This window comes from Schistocerca nitens, chromosome 4, assembly GCF_023898315.1.
Source record: "Schistocerca nitens isolate TAMUIC-IGC-003100 chromosome 4, iqSchNite1.1, whole genome shotgun sequence".
Taxonomy (NCBI): domain Eukaryota; kingdom Metazoa; phylum Arthropoda; class Insecta; order Orthoptera; family Acrididae; genus Schistocerca; species Schistocerca nitens.
Genome location: NC_064617.1, coordinates 586,020,016 through 586,042,894, shown reverse-complemented (window position 1 = coordinate 586,042,894; position 22,879 = coordinate 586,020,016). Strand labels below are relative to the sequence as shown.

The window sequence follows — 22,879 nt, the reverse complement described above, 5'->3', positions numbered from 1 at the left end:
CCTTCGTCTGCTCTGAAGTCTGTATCTTTTGGCTCTTGCTGAGCAATAATATATTCCTATCTTTGTCAACACTTCTTATGCTAGTGTATTAGCTACATTTATTCTGCATATTTAAATATTTATTTTGGACTGTTTCCTCTTTTAAGTAGATCATTATCTATAGTATTATATCTTGACCTGTACTGGTATTGGATCAGCTGTGTACGATGTATTCTGATGATTAGTAACATACCACACTGGTCGACATTGTGTAGTATTTTCCACCAAACTTTACTCCCCCGCGTTTGTTCCCGTCTTGCCTGTCGACATTACCGTCTCGTCTGTGGCTTTGCAGAGTCGGCAGACCGGTGCATGGGCCGCAGTATGTCGACGGCGACCGACGGGGGCCTGCCGACGCCGCAGCTGGTGGCGCCACCACGGGCAGCGGCGCGAACTGCCGGCCTCTGCGAAAAGCAGCCCGGCCCGCGGCTCTGGTGCATGGTGAGACGTACCGAACACTTGTTGCCAACGCGCCAAACCCTTGCACTTGGCATAAAAATCAAATCTTATACTGAAACTCACTTCAAGGTTTTGTTTCAATTTATTTCGTATACATTTTAGCTAACAATACAGTTAGAGTTATACAAACTTCAGTAAGAATATGAGTGACTCTTCTTGTGATCTTCACTGTAGTCTGATTTGATACAGGCCTCCTCGCTAGTATGCCCTGTGCAAAACTCTTCGTGTGTGTGTAACTGATGCTAACTGTATACATTTATACATAATTGCAATATTCAAACTGTAACTCGCTCTGCCCTAGTCATCTTGGATTGGTGCCTCTATGCGGTAGTTTTGACGGCGCCAGAATTTCGATCGCTTTCCGTCTTCTTTCGATGAATCGAAATTAACCATCGTCGGTGCCACAGACACGAAAATGACTCAAACGTTTAAATACCAGATGCTAGACTGTATTGAAGCAAACGATACTCTTTCCGGGTACGCAGCCGACATTGTTGTCATTTTGACATAATATTTCAACGGATCAATGGGTCACCATCTTCACGTGAGTATGCCGGAACTGAGTTTCCAATAGAATCAGTGGCTCCTTTGTGCACTGCGGTTCGGTCGTCCGTGTGTGCGTGAGCAGCAACGCTGCTGCCCTCAAGCGTAAGTCAACTGCTAACTCACCGGTGAAAGAGATAGGTAATATATTGTTAGCAGAGCAATAATTAAAAGAATCAGCTGGGCGAAATGAAGACCGTTGTTGTCCAATATAAGAGAAAATTGGATTCCACGTCTTATTTAAAGGAAGACCCTTATCCCTGTTAGAAATATTGTAAGATAATCCAATTTCAATGCATTTCTTTTTGAACATGTTCCCAGTAGCGGGTAGCAGGAGCGATCATTTGCGTCTCATTATGAAACATATTACGACACTCATTAAGCCCGTACTCTGCCATTGAGGTTATTTCTGGCTGGGGCAAACGAGTATGACGACAGTGTTCTACACATTAGTCCTGAATAATACAGATAGTTTGGTCAATATTAAAAGCCATCCCACAACCCTCAGTCCAAAGTCATCTTTTAGAGGTGGCATAGACACACTTTTCGTGGCATATCTTCTTAAAATTCTTGAAATTTTCCATGAGTTACTTCCAGAAAAAGTTAAAAAAGCAACATATTTACAAGTATCCTCCAATGGTTTCGTTTTTATTGTAGGATGACTTATATTGGCCAAACTATCCGTACTGTTTAGGACCGATGTGTAGACCAACATCGTCACACTCGTTTGCTCCAGTCAGAGAAATCCACAGCAGCAGAACTCTTACTGAGTGACATAAGATGTTATATAATGAGACGCAAATGTTAGCTGCTGCTCGCCGTTACCGGGAATGTATTCTAAAGGAATGCTTTGAAACTGGATTAGTTGATGATTTTATTAATAGGGATAAGGATTTTCCTGTAAATAAGATGTGGAGTCCATTTTTGTTTGATATTAAACGACAATGGCCTTAATTTCGACCAGCGGAGTCTTTTAATTAGTGTTGCACTACCGATATGTCGGTTTGCCTATTTCTTACACCAGTGCGTCACTAGTTCAGCTGGGCTTGAGGGCAGCAACACTGTTGCTCGCACCCATGTGGTGAGCCCGCCGAGGTGTACAAAGAAGCCGTCGATCCTGTTGGGAACACCGTTCCGACGAGACTGTGCTTTAGCGTATGCATGTGAAGGCAGAGGCCACTTGATCTATTGAAATATTGAGTCAAGATGACTACATTATCCAGCTGCATTTTAGAGAAGAGTATCATCAGCCCATTATATCTGGATAGTCTGCGTAATTGAATCTCTTAAAGCAATATTTCATGGCTTCATGTTTCTACTTACAAAAGACTTTTCGATGTAGTAGCCGAGGGTTTTGTTCACTCTACCTCCTTACTGCTAATTTCAGAGTGTGAAATGTTTATGAAACACACTGTTAACTGAAAACGTTATGATCACCTACGTAACGCCATGTTGATCTAGCTTTGAATTACATTACAGCTGCGATTCTGTATGTCATCGATTCGATAAGTCCTTGGTAGTTTCCCTGAGATATGTGGCACGAAATGTCTACACTCATACCATTTCCATAAATTAAGGGCCGTTGGTTCCCGGGTGTGGGGCTATCGCCCCACAGGATACCAGATGTGTGCCATCGGGTTCAGATAAAACAAATTTCGTGCCCAAGACAACAATACGACTTCACTGACATGCTCCTCAAAAGACTATATCACGATTCTGTAACTGTGATATGAACAATTATCCTGCCAGAAGAGGTTATCAACAACAAAGAAGACATCAAGAATGGATGCAGTTGGCTCGCAACAGAGTTCACGTAGCACACAATTGTCATTGTACCTTCGATTACTATCGCAGTTTGGGGCAGCGGGTAAAAATCCAGTAGTCCATATGTCGCTAAGGAAAGACATTAAAATTGTCTGTGGGTGTTTAACACCCAACGTCGGCGTTTACAACAACTGAAACCTATTTTTCACTGAAAGAAAATGTTCATACTTCCTGTCTACTCATCAGTATTGGAAATTATGATTATATAAATAAATGTTTTTGGAGTTTTAGCTATTGATGTATTCTGTAAAAGTTCGCAAGCACAAAATAAATAAAACCTCTAATCATAATAATAATATCATTACCTGAAACAGCACTAATAACATTTCAGAGAAGCCCTTGAAAGGTAACTGGTTTGGACTATTTAATTGATTGAGAATGTTGACAAAATGTAGTGTACTATCAACGTTTATTTTCCTAAACACGACATACATTATACTAAACAAGTTATACACTCCTGGAAATTGAAATAAGAACACCGTGAATTCATTGTCCCAGGAAGGGGAAACTTTATTGACACATTCCTGGGGTCAGATACATCACATGATCACACTGACAGAACCACAGGCACATAGACACAGGCAACAGAGCATGCACAATGTCGGCACTAGTACAGTGTATATCCACCTTTCGCAGCAATGCAGGCTGCTATTCTCCCATGGAGACGATCGTAGAGATGCTGGATGTAGTCCTGTGGAACGGCTTGCCATGACATTTCCACCTGGCGCCTCAGTTGGACCAGCGTTCGTGCTGGACGTGCAGACCGCGTGAGACGACGCTTCATCCAGTCCCAAACATGCTCAATGGGGGACAGATCCGGAGATCTTGCTGGCCAGGGTAGTTGACTTACACCTTCTAGAGCACGTTCGGTGGCACGGGATACATGCGGACGTGCATTGTCCTGTTGGAACAGCAAGTTCCCTTGCCGGTCTAGGAATGGTAGAACGATGGGTTCGATGACGGTTTGGATGTACCGTGCACTATTCAGTGTCCCCTCGACGATCACCAGTGGTGTACGGCCAGTGTAGGAGATCGCTCCCCACACCATGATGCCGGGTGTTGGCCCTGTGTGCCTCGGTCGTATGCAGTCCTGATTGTGGCGCTCACCTGCACGGCGCCAAACACGCATACGACCATCATTGGCACCAAGGCAGAAGCGACTCTCATCGCTGAAGACGACACGTCTCCATTCGTCCCTCCATTCACGCCTGTCGCGACACCACTGGAGGCGGGCTGCACGATGTTGGGGCGTGAGCGGAAGACGGCCTAACGGTGTGCGGGACCGTAGCCCAGCTTCATGGAGACGGTTGCGAATGGTCCTCGCCGATACCCCAGGAGCAACAGTGTCCCTAATTTGCTGGGAAGTGGCGGTGCGGTCCCCTACGGCACTGCGTAGGATCCTACGGTCTTGGCGTGCATCCGTGCGTCGCTGCGGTCCGGTCCCAGGTCGACGGGCACGTGCACCTTCCGCCGACCACTGGCGACAACATCGATGTACTGTGGAGACCTCACGCCCCACGTGTTGAGCAATTCGGCGGTACGTCCACCCGGCCTCCCGCATGCCCACTATACGCCCTCGCTCAAAGTCCGTCAACTGCACATACGGTTCACGTCCACGCTGTCGCGGCATGCTACCAGTGTTAAAGACTGCGATGGAGCTCCGTATGCCACGGCAAACTGGCTGACACTGACGGCGGCGGTGCACAAATGCTGCGCAGCTAGCGCCATTCGACGGCCAACACCGCGGTTCCTGGTGTGTCCGCTGTCCCGTGCGTGTGATCATTGCTTGTACAGCCCTCTCGCAGTTTCCGGAGCAAGTATGGTGGGTCTGACACACCGGTGTCAATGTGTTCTTTTTTCCATTTCCAGGAGTGTAGATTGAGTACCCGAAACAAGTAACTGTTGATTTAATGCTTCAGTGGGTGGATCCTGGTGGGCAAAGGCAGTTTAACTAGGTGATCAGTGAGTCAAGTACTCTGGCCGTAAAAATATGGATAACGCAAGCTGAATTGATCTGAAGCTGAGCAAACTTTGATTGATCAAATCTACTGAAGTTTCTCTACATAAGGTGCAGCTGAGAGCAAGTGGCGATTAAGATGTGTACGCCCTGACAATTCCGGAGCGGCAGTATGTTCCTCTGTTGTTTTTTTTTAAATCTTTATTGACAACATTTATAATATTTATACAAAATGAACCCACCACCTTAGTGATTAGTGGGTCATAATAATACTACAATGTTATATATTCAGCAGCTATTTTTATTGTTATTACAATGATACTATATTTATTATTGTGAGCTATAGACAGGATACAATACAGGGTAATGCGCAGACTACAGTTATTAATCTACACTACTAGCTAATTGTTAGTTTTCTTACCTACTTGTTAATTCCTATCTGCCTGCAGCGTTACAGGAGTGTTAGCGTAGATATAAACCTACTACTTTAGGCCCTGCTCGTCGAACTAATCCAGATGAGCGTGCCCCTGACGCTGGGCAGGCCAAGATTGTTTGTCGCTGCAGGTTCCTAACTTTATATCTATATCTAATGTTGCAACTACTGTACTAACCTACGTCAATTCCGTTGCTATTTGGTCTAGATTAGTGTACCCCGGTCCCCCTAGTCCTGCACGTGGCGGATTGAATCTGAAGAGTCGACCAGTCCACGCACAGGCGGTATAGGATCAGGGTAATTGGACATATTCAGTATTTGTCTTTAGTCGTGAAAGTCCCTCAAGTATGCTGTCAGTACTTTCCGTGATACCTCGTTTGCCAAACTATTTAGAGTTTCAAAAGTCTCTTCATGCCTTAATACGTCGTATGTATTGTTATGTGGAAGTTGTTGTCTTAATGTCACTGCTACTTCATCGAAAAGGGGGCACTCGTAAACCACATGGTCGGAAGTGCCCTCCGAAGCGCCACAGTCTCACTCGGGTGTATCTTTTTTCCCAAACCGACACAAGTATGTCGGGTAGGGCCCATGACCAGTCAGAAAGTGTATTAGACCTCGTGTTGGCTCGAAATACTTCATCCCTAACCTTTCTTTTACATTTGGCAGGAACCCAAAGGTTCTTCTGCCAGTTTCATCCGTTTCTCAAGACTCCTGCCATAAGTCTTCACCCCTTCTGCGTATTTCTCCCTTGTCCCTCACCAGAGCTCCCAGGATATTCTCTATTTTCATGTTGTTCCCCTTCTTGACCCAATACCATGCTGCTTGCTCTCGTATTTTTATATCTAAAGGACAGAGCCCCATTATTATTAATAGAGCACTAGCTTGACCTCATTCATTCCAAGGGTAGCCTCTGTTTACTTCGTGTGGCGACGTGACTTGCAGTTGGCGAGATGTGTGCGGCGGAGGAGGTGAGACGTGGCGGCGACACCTGTGAATCGATCGCGGTCACGAAAGAAATGAAAATATCTCACGGTCTGGCATTCAGGCAGACGGATCGCAATTTACTCTCTACCAGAGCCCTGAAATCGCGGTAGATTTCAGTGTGTGACACACCCGCTTGCTGGTCGTACCAAGGACCAATTGGGCTCACTTATACGACAGAGCGCACCAGAAACGAATAAGTGTACCCTCAGCAAACGAGTAGCCCGAGATGTTTGAAGTCACACTGTCGGTACAGTAAGAACTTCATCACAGGTTCCCCAGTCTAAATTACACGCAAATGAAGTGAGTCTCAGGACAGATCCTAAGTACCAACCACACACGCCAGAGCTTCGACTAGAAGTCCCTTACCAGACCAAAGTCCCACACCCCAGTGCTTTGCACCTCTCCAGAAAAAAATTTCGTTTCCTGCAAAGTGCACGAATGACACTGCCTTCACCCCATCTTAGAAAATCACAGAGCTCTAGAGACACCAAATCTTCCCTCCCACACAACAGCACAAACTCATGTCGAACCGGGGCAAGAGTTAAAAAAACCTGCGTCTCTAAGAAAAAGGAAACCGCCATTTACCGTCTTTTTTAAGTTTTCACACAGGGGGAAGAGATGATTTTCTCGGAAGTTGTGTCCCTTCTCATGGCAACAAAAGAACAAATACAATCTCAAAGATCTTTATCTAAATCGCCTGTGCCTTGGAGCTTGCTAATCCTAGCTGTGAGGTGTAATAAATATTCTGTCTCTAAACGTTTCTCAGATGCCAGAGTATTCTTATACAACAGAGGCGGCTGAGAGAAGTGGTTCACTGTCCTACCTGCACTATTGGCAAACACGTAAGCATGTGAATTTTTATTACGCATGGTTCTGCACACAATGTCTGGTTTACACCCCACTGGACTGACACATTCCTTTGGACCATTGCCCCTGCCCAGGTTTCTGCTGGTGCCATGGCGGGTATCGCAGCATTGTTCTACTGGAGCCCTGCCTTAATGAGGGGGCTGCCCTGTCTCCCCTGTACGACTGTGGGCCTGTCAGGCAAGATTTACTAAGACATGGGCTCACCGACAGTTGCTTTCAACTCCGAGCAAGCCCTTTCTATGACCGAAAATCATAAAAATACCTTATGCTTTTAGTGCCCTACCAGGCTCCATCAATTTGTGCCCAGGCTGTTCACTTTCTAGAGTCTCGCTCAAAGTACATCAGGTTGTAATAAAATGTTTAATAATTTTCTGTATGCAAAAATAGGTGAGAGAGTTACTTATCCTCTCTCACTGACCCCTACCTGATGTTGATTTCTACATGAGTAGTATCTCACTTCAGTATTGTTTAGTGTGACACAAACCAGACGAAATCATTGAAAATACCAGGAGAATCTCATCCTGATAACCGATATGTATGTCAAAAATGTAACTTTGCCAATCATGATTTTCCCATGGCTAAAAAACATCCTAGCTTGACCTCATTCATTCCAATGGTAATTCATTCACATGAAGCTGCAAGCCAGCAAGAATACGTGTAAACATTGCTGTGAGTAGTATGAATTATGTTTGACCCAGGGGTCATTGCTACATCACAGACTTCCGTTAAACATCTGCTAGGTAGTTAAAAGGCATTGTAACAAAGAAATGTACTCTTTGACACCATATCCTGAGGTCACAGACGTCTAATGTCCCTAATCATCTACAATGTTCTGGAATATGAACTGTTCTCTGCTCCTTGATTTACCCCTGCTCTGTCACTCATTTGGTGTCAATCATCAAGCAAATTCATTCTCAAATTCTCAATGAACAAGGAAATGACATGTGTAATTCGTTTGTCTTATTACTTAAGTTGTGTAAATTTGTGTATTATTTTCAATGGCATGAAAACAAATACAGGCACATAATCATCGTCGAGAGCATTAATAAATGTGCAGAAAAAACATAAACCTCACAATCAAAACAGTTCAATTGATACATACAAAAACACAGAAAGATATTACATAATGATATTACAGACAGGTATCATATCCTCCCTCCACAAGGGTCCCTGGGGAGACAAATTTTGCAGTTGGAAATGTCACATGAATTGAGAACATGGCACTTATGCATATGCACAAACCGTGACTGATAGGACTGAAGAACAGCAATATGTGCCTGAGTGGAATGGCCTTTCCCTCAGTGCACGAAATGGTGGAAGTGGCGGCAGACATCTCTGGCATTCCCTCTTGTCTCGGCAGCATCTGACGTCTTGGCAGCATGCGGCATCTTTGGCAACTTCTGAACTGCAGCTGGACCTGTGGCCTCATCCTGGTCAGGCCGCAGTCAGCTGTCAGGGACTGGCATGACAGTGTCGCATTTGACGTGCAACCCACCCCGTGGCATAAAAATTCATTCAGCGTTAGTGGGATATGGGACAGCCCTATTCTTCCCGTTCACCTCTGCATTGGAAAATGTGCCTGCCAGTGCGGGACATCGGATTAGCTCGCCTTTTGTTGATGTCACTCTCAGCGCCCTGTGAGTTGGTTAGGCTCGGCACACGCATCAACTATGGTGCCATGCGACTCGCTTGTCCCTCAATTAGCGGCATGGCGGGTCACTGGTCACTAGGGGGCTGTTGCCAGCACATAGTGGCATCCAGCTGTCTGTGCTGGGTTGAGACGTGTCGCCGCCGCTTGTAGATGGTTCAAATGGCTCTGAGCACTATGGGACTCAACTTCTGTGGTCATCAGTCCCCTAGAACTTAGAACTACTTAAACCTAACTAACCTATCATACACACCCATGCCCGAGGCAGGATTCGAACCTGCGACCACAGCAGCAGCAGCAGCAGCAGCGCCTAAACCGCACGGCCACCGCGGCCGGCTCCGCCACTTGTAGACGACCGGGTAGTGTGACGTAGGAGCGTCAGCTGGCAGCGGCCGGTTCTGTCGCTGCAGGAGGTCCCTCTCACCGGGGCTGCCACAGCTGATGCATTACTCTGCCCTCTCCACTTGCCCCTCCCTGGCTGGCGTGGGCCATGACATTCAGTCTGCTGTGTTTGTTCCCGAGTCTGGACAATCCTCAAGTGTTGTCAAGTGCCATACTGTCTCACAAATGTCATTACATCGATATTTACAGAAAAAAATAGTGAAGAGTAATTTTTTTTCTTAATTTTTATGTAATATTACTAATTACGCAACATCCAAAAATAAATTTAATGACTGCATGGCCCTGTTAATGTTGTATGGACGTAAAATATGTGGTGTGAGGCGTCTTTGTTGTGTGTGTACGTGTTTTTATTAGCTTTTTGACTAGTTCTACTCCTGCCATGCACCCTAATTTTACGCTGGCGCTACCTCTATACCTCCACGGAACGTACAGACTTCTCCCAAAACTAAATACTAACTTATTGTGCCGGTACTACTGTATGCCTTTACTAATACTACCGAAGCAAAATTTCATGCATTTTATTCCCTGTGTACGCCTCTTTTATTTTTCGATGTCCGGTAGTGTTGTCTGCTGACGCTGAAGTGGTCAGGAAGTGCATCTACTCACTCAGGTGCTGGTGATATGCCTCAAATCTTTGTAGTGGCATTTTGTGATTGTGTACACGTAATTTTACATAGGACAAGGACGCCTCCTGTCTCCTGTGTCAGGATCGCTGCTGCTGAAGTGAAACACAAGCACAGTACATTATACATAAGTCTCATCCATGTTCCATGATTTCGTTTCTGCTTCCTATTTCCAGGCCTGGGGTTCGCCACTCTGCTGTGACTTGCACTTGTCCGTGCTAATTCCCCATATACGATAATTCGCCGATGGCGATCACATGGCGCTGGCAGAATTCCACCACGAGACAGGCTACACCACATGACAGGCGATTGTTCGTAACACATCGAATCGTAGCGTCGACACGCGCCCAAAGCGTGGACCTCTAACACCATACGAAACACATCCGAAGATCGAGACACACATGTTCTATGGCACGATTTACCGTCTTGACATCACGAAAAACATAAAGTGACGTACATCTGTCCCTTGGGCCGTGTACAAGAAACCACGGAAAGTAAACAGAAACAATTTCATTGGTCATGGTGATACTTCTCAACGCTCTTCTACGAGAGTGCTACGACAGTGTACCCATACAATGCTCAATTGCTGTCAAATTACGACAGATCTCCTTGCTCTCCTGGGAGCGGAAATCAGACAACTGAGGTCCAAAAACATAATGGCAGTACTCAGTTGTTAGGAGCACTCAGTATCGCAACGTGCCTGGTTTTTGCATGTCACATAAAGTGCCAATTGTTCATAAGATATAACTAGCAACGGAATTTTAATTCAATCTGCCACCTGCAGTGAATGTTGGAGTGACGATGTCACAAATAGGCAACTCATTTGATCACATTCAACAAGGACTCATGCTGAAACTAATAACTTCTGACTAGCTTGTCCATTTCATGTTGTTGATCTAAATGACATTAGTTTCTAAATACGAGGGCTGGAACTTTAATAGTGGCAACTATTTATTTACAAAATTGTTAAGGCTTTCGTGGCCACTTGTTGACAAACTGCCTATTGGCTTCTGTCTCGGGTTCTTCGGCCGACGTTCATCTAATGATTTTTCTGACGTTTCGCCAGCACGAGTGGCTGGCATTGTCCAAGCTTCACCCTCCATTGCCGGTGGTGAACTGGAGCCGAGCTCGCGGCTGCAGACTATATGTACCTGGCGCACCAACGTCCGAGGGCTTCTCCGCGGTCATTTCCGGTGCGGTTCTCCTCTTGCTACCTGCGACGGTCGTTCGCTGCAGTACGGGAAGCCAGGATCCGTTTACGTCAGAAAAATCATTAGATGAACGTCGGCCGAAGAGCACGAGACAGAAACCAATGGGCAGTTTGTCAACAAGTGGCCACAAAAGCCTCAATAGTTTTGTATTACGCTTCTACGGGGAGGAGATTTGACCAACGACGGAAGAAGAAAGCGCGACTGACGTCTTCTCTCGCCTTTCTGTCACGGTGCCGAGATGAATGTGCTACACCGAAGTTCTTGAGACGTAAGCGCCTATTCACCACCGCCCAAGCACATCGTATCTACGACAGAATGGAACGAGCTTTTCTTCGTGAGCGAATACATACAACACGGAGAGACTTGGCAAGAACGGATCAGGAACTTCTGGACATTTTCGAGACGGATCAGGAACTTCTGGACATTTTCGAGACGACTGGGACAAGATCGACAGCATCACTCACAGGAGCATGCAGAATGAACTCGAGCGCTGCACCGAGCGGCAGAAGAAAAAGTTTGAAAGAAGCTGGAAGCAGACCGACAAGGCGATTCCCGACATGTCACACACGTTGGTCAACCTCACTGAACGACAATTGACCGATGAGGAAGTGTCTGTTCTTCAAAAAGGAGAGAATTTCTCTATCATCCCGAGAACTATACCTATGGAGGACATCATTGCCGACACCGAAGCAGCCATTCGGACCCTTCCTTGTGAAAGGGCAGAGGAAATACGCACTGAAACAGCCAGGATACTGCGCCCAGCAAAACCACCAACTTGCAACCTGAAGAAAGAAGAGGTACAAGCCATTAAGAATCTCAACGCCGACAAGAGTATATTGGTACTGCCTGCCGATAAGGGGAATGCGACCGTCGTAATGAAGACCGAAAATTATGAGCAAAAGATCCGAGACCTATTAGACCCGACGACGCACCGAAAACTAAGCGCAGATCCGACGCATCGTATCACACGGAATACGAATCGATTAATCAAGGCGGACATACAGAGAAACCTGCGCAACACAGAAGCCCTACCACCTCGGCTGTATGGATTACCCAAGATCCATAAGAACAACGTTCCACTGAGACCGATCGTTAGCGCTCCTGGCTCACCAACGTATAAACTGGCAAAACACTTGGCCTCTATGCTCCAGCCACACGTGGGGAAGACGACACATACATTAAGGACTCAGGACATTTCGTTGAGAAGCTGAAGAAACTGAAACTTGCAGCAAACGACATCCTGGTCAGATTTTATGTTGTTTCGTTATTTACGAAAGTGCCACTCAGTGACGCTCTGGAGCACATCGGTTTCATGTTCCCGGAAGACATCAAAAAGCTCTTCCATATATGTCTCACCACGAGCTATTTCACGTGGAATGGCGATTTCTACAAACAGCTGGAAGACGTCGCCATGGGTAGTCCTCTCAGTCCAGTGGTGGCCAACTTCTTCATGGAATAATTCGAAGCACAGGCACTGGACTCGGCGATTTGCAAACCTAAGGTGCGGTACAGGTACGTCGATGATACTTTCGTGGTGTGGAGCCATGGTGAAGAACAGCTCGGTGACTTCCTAAGACACTTGAACAGCTCCATGCCAATATAACATTTATCATGGAAGTAGAAAAGGACAAGAAACTGCCATTTCTAGATGTGCTGGTCACAAGGGACGGCGAAAACCTGGACACAGCGTATATCGAAAACCGACACACACGGAACGATACCTGCACAAACTGTCAAACCACCACCTGAGCCAGAAAAGAGGCATGATTAGTACGCTCGTAACGAGAGCAGGACGAATATCTGAGCCGCAACACCTTAAACGAGAAATGCAACACCTGGAAACTGTTCTGAGGAGCAATGGGTACTCCACATATTACCTTAGAAGTGTAACACAGCCAAACACTCGGCGAAGTAAGGAACCAGAAAAAGAAATGTCGGGTACGGCCTTTCTGCCATATATTCCCAGAGTGACGGACAGAATCGGCCGTATATTGCGCAAGCATGGCGAAAATACGATTTTCCAACCGACAAGGAAGATCAAAGAGTGTTTTAGATGGGCGAAGGAGAAAAGAGACCCACTTGCAATGTCGGGAATTTACCGTATACCATGCACATGCGGAAAAGTTTATGTCGGAATGACTGGACTATCAATTAACACCAGGATCAAAGAGCATAAGCGACATTGCAGGTTGGGGCAGGTGGAGAAATCGGCCGTGGCAGAGCACGCACTGAATGAGACCGACCACGTAATAAAATTCGCCGATACGGAAGTTCTGGCTGTAGAGAAGCACTATCACACGAGCTTGTTCAGAGAAGCTGCAGAAATACAAAAACACGCGAACAGTTTCAACAAGAAAGAGGAAAGCCTTAAAGTAAACGGATCCTGGCTTCCCGTACTGCAGCGAACGACCGTCGCAGGTAGCAAGAGGAGAACCGCACCGGAAATGACCACGGAGAAGCCCTCGGACGTTGGCGCGCCAGGTACATATAGTCTGCGGCCGCGAGCTCGGCTCCAGTTCACCACCGGCAATGGAGGGTGAAGCTTTGACAATGCCAGCCACTCGTGCTGGCGAAACGTCAGAAAAATCATTAGATGAACGTCGGCCGAAGAACCCGAGACAGAAGCCAATAGGCAGTTTGTCAACAAGTGGCCACGAAAGCCTCAACAATTTTGTATATCTCCAGTTCTTCTAAGAAATCGATTTTATGTCCTTTATCTAGTCAGTGGAGTACTTTGACTTTTGCTCTACTTTTCCAAAAGGTCCAAAAGGGTGTCTTGTATTATGTATGTGTATGGGTATTGCTGACTTTGGGTGTCTATAGTGTGTGTAGGCTTTAACGTGCTCTGTGTCGCTGGTGTTGAAATTTCTTCCTGTTTGTTTTATATAGAACACGAAGTATTCCTGGCATGTTACTTCGTATATTCCACAGTCTGAGTATGGGTCATCATTGCACCTCATATTATGTATTAGTTTTTATTGTAGTTAAATTGATGTAGAAAAACCAACTTCCACTTCGTGATTTTTGGGAGTATCTGCAGTCTTCTGTGGTATACATCCAATGTATGAGACGCTCGATACATGTATGCTTTTGCCTTTTCCCTCTGTCGAGCACTATGTGTTTTGGTCTTTCTCTACTTTGGCTATGACTGTGACAACCATGGAATCAGTATGATCGTTGGCAAGTGCAAACTGTTTCACTCCATTTATTTCTTGGTTCAAAGGTATTTTAGTTGGCCTTTGTAGCAATGACCTGTTTGCTGCCTGCTTGTGGACGTCTGGGTAAGATGAAGTTGCAGGGATTGTTGTGTCAGTCTTTCTATTTTTCCCAAACATTTTGAATGTGCATGTGTTGTTGTTTTTTGTAATATTTCAGTCCAAGGTAACTGATGATTTTGTCTAGTTCATGTCTCTCTGTAAGTGTGATTTATTGAAGCAGTTTAGAATATCTGTTATATCATACTGTTATGTCTAACAGTAATGTGTCATCTATATATCTCCTATAAGATTCAATCTTCTTTAAGCAGGGTTTTTGGTTGCTAAATAACTTTTGTTCCGAGGGATTTATGTATATGTGGGCTGCATTCTTCTTACCCTTTCTATATACAATGGGCACGTCGGCTTTTTCTGCATTGGTAAATCCCATCGTCCATTCATGACCTACTACTGGACTGTCACACACTAACTGACTAGTAAGTCGCAGTGCACTCAAAGAACACACAAGCAAACTGTAAGCAAACATAACAACATCGTACATATCGCAGGTTGTATGGCACAAACAAGTGTCAGTATGGAAACTTTTCAAAATACGATATCCCGTAAAGCACTCGCTCAAGAATCCTGTAACAAACGCCACTGACATTCTAATTTATCATACTCGTACTTCTAGTTTGTTAATGTCAATAGGCGTTTTTCAATTAAAAAGTGTATGTTTTCACAAAAATAAACTTTCTAACTGTTACTAAAAGCTGTTTCTTATCTAGCAATACGAACCGCTGACTACCAATCCATTCAGCAAAACCCGTCCATCAATAGCTCTTTCCATTTCCGCAATATTTGAGGTAGAAGTTGCAGGTGATTCACCCTTTATAATCATCGTTGTTGACTGTGTATGACGAAATGAGGGAAAATTTTTGATGAGTTCAGAAAGGAGACGGGAATAGGTGTGAAGAACGAGTTGGGGATCCCACTTAACTTACCTGCCAGTGGATCGGCATGGGCACTGAAAAGGTTCATACATATTCATCGGTAACAGAGTGAGCTGCGAAAATGGTACCCTTACAATATGCCGGACATAAACAGTGAAGGTCTATTTTAAACCTGCACTAGCGTTTGTTTTGACATCACTAACCTGCGCCTTCCACCTTAAAACGCAAGAGCACAACGTCGAAACTACACAGTCTTGTGTCTTATTGTCTTTATTCCGAGGTACCTCTGTAGTTTGGAATGCTCAACAGCGTTAGCTACAGTCACGGAAGAAACCACCAAAAGATAATTAACGTAGAGTAATTAAATTTTGGGAATACATTTGTCGAGGTAAAATATTTAAGTGATTAACTTTACAAATTAATGTAAGGGCGAGATAAGCCATTGCAAATGTGAAAATCTGGTACATTAATAACCGGTGCAATCGCTAGAATGCTGACCGCAAACGTCCAAACATGCATGCATTGTGTTGTACAGGTGGTGGTCGTCAGTTTGTGGGATGGAGTTCCACGCTTATTGCACTTGGTCGGTCAACACAGGGATGGTTAATGCTGATTATGGATGACTCAGGAGTTCTCGTTCTATGATGTCCCATATATGTTTTACTGGTGACAGATAGGGTGATTGAACAGGCCAGCCGGCCGCGGTGGTCTCGCGGTTCTAGGCGCGCAGTCCGGCAGCGTGCGAATCCTGCGTGCAGGTTCGAATCCTGCCTCAGGCATGGATGTGTGTGATGTCCTTAGGTTAGTTAGGTTTAAGTAGTTCTAAGTTCTAGGGGACTTATGACCACAGCAGTTGAGTCCCATAGTGCTCAGAGCCATTTGAACTATTTTTTTGAGCAGGCCAGGTCAAAATGTTCACACTCTGTAGATCATGTTAGGCTACAACAGTGGTATGTGGGCGAGCGTTATCCTGCTGGCTTCTCGTAGCCATGTTACACGACCTCGTTCAAACTCAGTGTGTTGTAGATAAAGGCGTCTTTGTCACCTTCAAGGCATTCTTCACTAAGATCAACTCACTACGTCCAGTCTCAAAAGTAACAGAGCTCATGACAGTTGCAACGCGTATTTAAAGCAAACCTGATTTGCGTCCTCACAGTGACGCTACTAGCGGCACTCTTATGATATAAATTTGGCGATAAATTTGAATAACAATCGTCTTTCAGATGTATAAACACACCTGCCAGCTTTCGTTTGTGTCGCACGGCTCCTTCCTGATGTTACAATTTCAGTGTAAGTCGGTCTTTTTTTTTTTTTTTTTTTTTTTTTTTTTCTTTGTTAAATTATTTCCGTACACAGGTCGTCTCCAGCTCCAAAGAAGGGGATCCACTGCTTGAGAGCTTTGCCATAGACATATCCGGATACACTATATATCGATTAAAGACCCTCAGGACGGTGCATACAGTGTCAAAAATATAACGATTTGGTTTGAATTTCCTCATGCTGAGACATCAGAAGGAGCGATCTGTTTCACCTGGTGAAAACTTTCTAAAGCCGAGATCGCTTAAGTATTTCTTAATTTACTACAACAGGCTTCAACCCACTTTATTTGCCACAAACAGTTTTGACAAACTTGAGACTTGAAGATAACACCAAAGTCTGTCGAAATTGGTTGTTGTAAATAAAGACATATTTATGCGAACATAGCTTTAAAAAGATTTCAGTTATTTTGTCTCTGAGACTAAATACATGCATATCGTTAGAAGTGGACATACGAGCTTTTGTCTGGATGCACGTTCCACATTACCTCCTAAACAACTGGACAAATGTTAAACTCGGCACACACATCATTTATTGTCTACAAAGAATCGCTGTGGTGTTAAGAACCATCTACCCATCAAAGTGGTGAGGGTGAAAAATTAGCGCAGCTCACGATGCGCAAATAGCCAGACTGTATTTACCCAGAATTTGAGAATGAGAGTACTCCTTGACTTACAACAAACATTAGACATAATTTCTAACCTTTATGAACCGTTTTCTCGCTGACAGTTCCCATAAAATGTAGAAAGGAAAAAAAAATTAATCGCTCACTACATTTTCGCTGTTCATGCAGTAAAACTGCGGCATCAGGCATACCTTTTTTACTTATTACTTATTTTCTAATAACTGTATTCGTGACACACTTTGCAGACGGCATTCACACATACAGCTGAATGTACCAGCAAAATTATGACATTGTACGACACATTGTTCAGGCGATATGACGTCATAAACCCTGAAACACTGAAATGCTTGAAAACTGCTTCATCATGCATGTACAACACGCAGTTCAGTATATATGAGTCAAATTTTAAGATCCGTGAAAAACTGTTGCATCCTGCATGACGTTTTAATTTATTACTTCCTTACTACTAATCCTATTCGCAAGACAATTCGCAGACATTATCCACATATGCCACTGAATTTATATACAAAAAGGTATAATGTACAACACATATGACGTCATTAACACTGAGATGCGTGATAAACTGCCGATTCATGCATGATATTTTAATCTGTTACTCCTTCACTACCTACTCTATTCGCAACACATTTTGCTGACATTTACTACTGCATGTATCTACAAAAATGTATCATGTACGACACATAGCTACGAAGATATGACCTCATTGACATTGAGATGCGTGAATAACTGCCAAATTATGCATGAAGTTTTAATTTATTACTTCTTGACTACCAGCTCTATTCCCAACACATTTTGTAGACAGTATCCGCATATATCACTGGATGAACCTGCAGTTTATATCAATGAACGGCACAAAGTTCAGGGCATACGACGTAATAAACATTGAGTGAGATACGTGGAAACTAAACAGCAGAGCGTATATAAATACAGATAAAGTTGAAATATTTGCACAAATATGTATGAAGTATGTGAAACAGACGTGGAATATATGTGACACGTGCGTACAGGGGTAAAACCTCATGTTAAAAGCTCCTCCTAAGCCACTGGATCGATTTCAATCAGCTTTAGTATGCGTATTACTTACTATCTGAAAATGAATTCTATATGTGTAAGACCCAGTAACTTTGAATTGGGATGGGGATATAAGATGGGGAGAGCAAGTGGTAGGAAAAGATGGACAGGCAGAGAGAGGGAAGGAGGAGATGGACACAGACAGGAGGAGGAGGAGATGGACAAGAAGAGGGCGAGGGGAAAATGAACAGGGAAAGGGGAGGATATGGACGGAAAGGGGGCAGAAGGGAGAAGATGGAAGGGCAAGAGGAGGTGTGGACAGAGGAGGGAGGAGGAGGAAAGGAGGGAGAGCAGGAGAATTATGGCAAGAGGGTGCAGGGGGTGATGGACAGAGAGAGAGGAGGTGGTGATGGATCGAGAGAGGAAGAGGGTGGGAGGAGGGGGGCAGTTGGACTGAGAGAAAGGGAATGAGCAGAAGCAGAAACAGGTGGGATAGGAAGAGATGGACAGAGAGATGGAGATCGTGTGAGGGTGAAGGAGGTGGACAGAGAGGGTCGAGGACAGAGAGGGGAGGAGGGTTTGGGCTGAGAGAGGGGGAGGAAGAAATGGACAGAGACAGCTTTGACCGCTCCATGTTATCGAAAATGTTGGAGTAATTTCATATCCCATCTATATATTAGGTTGATAAATAAATTCGTAGACTTTTCGTTTTTCAGGCTGATATTCCAATTGATACGGGTTTATTTCTCTATTGTCATTTTTTATTTGTAGTTCACTATTGCTATTTGAGTTTAGATATTGTCATTTTGTAGTCTAGAGATAGTGGATGGAGCTGTAAGCGCTAGAAGATGGAGTGAAAAGTGGAGAAATCGGACCATTTCGTCTGCATGCGTTCAAAGGAGGGGTGACAACAGCGGACGCAGCTAGTTATATTGGCGCCGTGTATGGGTATAATGGCATTGAACAGACCACGGAATGAAAATTGATTTCTTGTTTTAAGGAGAAATGTTCTGACATTAGTGACCCTCCACGTTTAGGAATATCTTCGGGGTTTGATGAAGATCATTTAAAGGCATTAATCCATAATTATCCACGTCAGTGTACTCCAGCACCGGAAGATGTGATGAACTGTGATCACTCCATCATCGCACGACAGTTGCATGCAACAGGGAATGTTCGAACATAGGCTACATTGTTACTACATGCTCTAATCCAAAATCATAAACATCATCGGGTGGCCATATGTGCATCTTGCTTGCTCGTCCTCAGTTGGCTTTTGAACAACAACGACCATTCCTATCCTTTATCGTCACTGATGACACGAATAGTGACTTTATGCTAACATAAGGGAAAGGAGAGAACCATTGAGCCCAAACAAAGCAGCAACTCCTCGTACAAAGACTTGTGCGCATAAACAAAAGATACTGTCTTTCATCTGGTGGAACAGTGTCGATGTGGTGTACTACGAATTGCTTCCCCAATATATAACCGTCACTGCTGACATTTATTGTCAACGACCGAGACGTCTTGCAGACGCAGTCCGAGAAGAACGACAAGGAAGACTGTGTTAAATGATGCTACTCCACGATAACGCCCACTCGCATTCTCGTAGACTGACAAGTTTTTCACTTTTTCTGCTCTCTGTCGATCAAACTTCAAGGAACTTCCTTTATGGATGCAAAAGCGCTCCGAATATGTCTCAACGAATTCTTCGTTTCAAAACCAGCCGCTGAATTGAAAAGTTACCCCAGCGTTGTCAGACTGTGAGAAATAGCGAAGAAGAATATATAACTGATGACTAAAGTCTCTGTAACATACAGCTGTTGGCTGGTTCATTTGGGACAGTGGACCAAACAGCAAGGTCATCGGTCCCATAAGAAGCATATTACTGAGCTTCTCAAACAATTAAGTTCAGCTTCTTTCGCTCTTCGTATAATTGATAGTCTTGGTAATAAACAAATCAGCCTCCTAACGAAATTTGCCTATTTCCACTCAATAATGTCTTATGGAATAGTTTTTTGGGGTAACTCATCACTTCTCAAACAATTAAGTTCAGCTTCTTTCGCTCTTCGTATAATTGATAGTCTTGGTAATAAACAAATCAGCCTCCTAACGAAATTTGCCTATTTCCACTCAATAATGTCTTATGGAATAGTTTTTTGGGGTAACTCATCACTTAGACATAAAGTACTGATTGCACAAAAGAGAGCAGTGAGAATAATTAGTGGTGTTCACCCAAGGATGTCATGTAGGCACCTATTCAAGGAGTTAGGTATTTTAAATGCACCGTCAGAGTACATATATTCGCTAATGAAATTCGTTATAAATAATCCATCTCAATTCGCGAAGAACAGTGATGTTCATATGTACAACACTAGAGGGAAAAATGACCTTTCCTGTCCGTTATTGAAGCTGTCAGTTGCACAAAATTGATCATTTGCCCAATAACATAAAGTGTCTGGCAGGTAGCAGATCAAGTTTTAAATCTAGCTTAAAATCATTTATTTTAGACAACTCCTTCTATTCCATGGACGAGTTTCTGTTTCAGAACTGGTAAAAAAAGTTGTATCTCTCAATGTAGTTGAATGTGTAGAAATAAAAATTTCAGTAATATTAATATTAGCACTATTCATGTGTGTATATATATCTTGTAATCTGACTTGTTCCACATCATATGGATAAAATAATCGTGAAAATGATCTACGGAACATGACATAACTAGATTAACTTTAAATGCGAACATTTTTAGGTTAGGCTTTACCGTGACTGTTACTGACATTAAATGAAACAACAAGTTTACTGTTACCAGTCACCGTTTTATTTATTTCCTCGACGCGTTTCGAAGGTTTAAACCTCCATCATCGGGTGGATTTACATTAGTAAGTATTACATTTGTGTGTGTAATGTAATACTTACTAATGTAAATCCACCCGATGATGGAGGTTTAAACCTTCGAAACGCGTCGTGGAAATAAATAAAACGGTGACTGGTAACAGTAAACTTGTTGTTTCATTTAATAACTAGATTAAACTAAACGAAACTAAACTAGAGAATGACAGGGACGGAAGTCGCCGTGTACTATCAAAGGAACCATCCCGGTATTGGCCTGAAGGGATTTAGGGAAACCACGGAAAACCTAATCCAGGCTTTGAACTGTCGTCCTCCCGAATGCGAGTCCAGTCCGCTAACCACCGCGGCACGTCACTCAGTGTGCATCTGTTGTGTTTATTAAACTTCCTACGAACTTATGCACCACCTAATACAATTGTATTTTTCTGTCAGTCAGATTCTCAGTACTGTTTGGCATTAACTATCGCCATCATTGAGACAAGGAGATCCATTTGCAGCAGTTGCATTGAACTTGGGCTTGGAAAAACCAAACCTAGTTAAGCGAAATGTAAATGATGGGAGCAGACACAATCCTGGCATTTGCTGACGATGTTGTGATTCTTCGTAACATCCTGGAGCAAGCATGCGCTGATACTTCCCGATTTCTTCACAATGTTAAGAAAAATGGGCTGGTGAAACAAATTGTTCAAATGGCTCTGAGCACCATGGGACTTAACTGCTGAGGTCATCAGTCTCCTAGAACTTAGAACTACTTAAACCTAACTAACCTAAGGACATCACACACGTCCATGCCCGAGGCAGGATTCGAACCTGCGACCGCAGCGGTCGTGCGGCTCCAAACTATAGCGCCTAGAACCGCTCGGTCACAACGGCCGGCGGGCTGGTGTTGAATGAAGATAAAACCAAATATCCCGTGGTATCAAGCCGTTAAGCTCTCCTTCCTTCCATTGTTTTGAGTGGAATATAAGCATTTGAATGAGTTCAAGAATTTAAGTTTCTGGGTTCATACTGACTGATAGAAGTAAAGCGACGAACGAAGGGTATCAGCGAATAATAAAAGCCAATCGCATATACTTTAGTTTGAACAATTTATTCAAGTCGCGACTGATATCACTAAAGAATAAGATCCAACTGTACATGACACTAGTACAGCTGGTACTTTTAAAAGTTTGTCAAACGTCGGCGACATCAGCAAGAACTGAAGAAGCAATCTGTGCCTTCGAGAGGAAGGTACTTCGAAGGATCTATGGACCCGTCTACAATATCATGGAAGATAAACGGCAACGGAGAACGAAATAAGACCTGTACCAACGATTTGGAAAGCCACACATTGGACAAAATATTAGGGCACAAAAGGCTACAATGGTTTGGCCACATCATTCGAGCTGATATATTCCTCCCATACCGAGTTTTCCATTCTCAACCTACGGGAAAACGCCCTAGAACACGTCCAAGGACGCGCTGGAAGAATCGAACATTAACAATCCTTAAAGAAGTGGAGCCGAAGGCGGTGGAAAATGAAGCTGGATACCGGCAGCTGTGGACTACCAACTGCAATAGGTATCTCCTCTGCTGTGACTGACTGACCCCCACTTTATTGTGCTTTTTGTAATGTGTTCCTTTATAATTTTTATAGAAAGTTTCTTCCCTCCTTTGCAGAGTGATAATTGCTTTTGCTTTCTGCTATAGGTTATATAGGCCCGTTAATGCAGTAAATGATGATGATAACGAGGATGATTCTCCCTGCTAAACTTTACACAACTGTAAGTAAAACTCTTTTATTTGCCATCCAATTGTGATGGCCAAAAGTATATTTCAAGACGATAAGTATCTGTATGCATGCGACAGCAAGCTACTTAATACGTTCCAAACGGCGCGAGTAAAAACGGGATTTTCCAGTGCACACACCTCGGGTTCA

General features: G+C 43.9%; 1 protein-coding gene across 1 annotated transcript in view; it reads left to right on the top strand.

Moving 5' to 3' along the window:
* The first annotated feature begins 363 nt into the window (after window positions 1-363).
* Window positions 364-22,879, top strand: part of LOC126252453 (cholecystokinin receptor type A-like) — a 188,482-nt gene continuing 165,966 nt past the window's right edge. Inside the window, exon 1 of the mRNA XM_049953347.1 lies at window positions 364-480. Within this exon, the coding sequence (XP_049809304.1) occupies window positions 364-480 (117 nt within the window). The remainder of the gene's footprint in view (window positions 481-22,879) is intronic.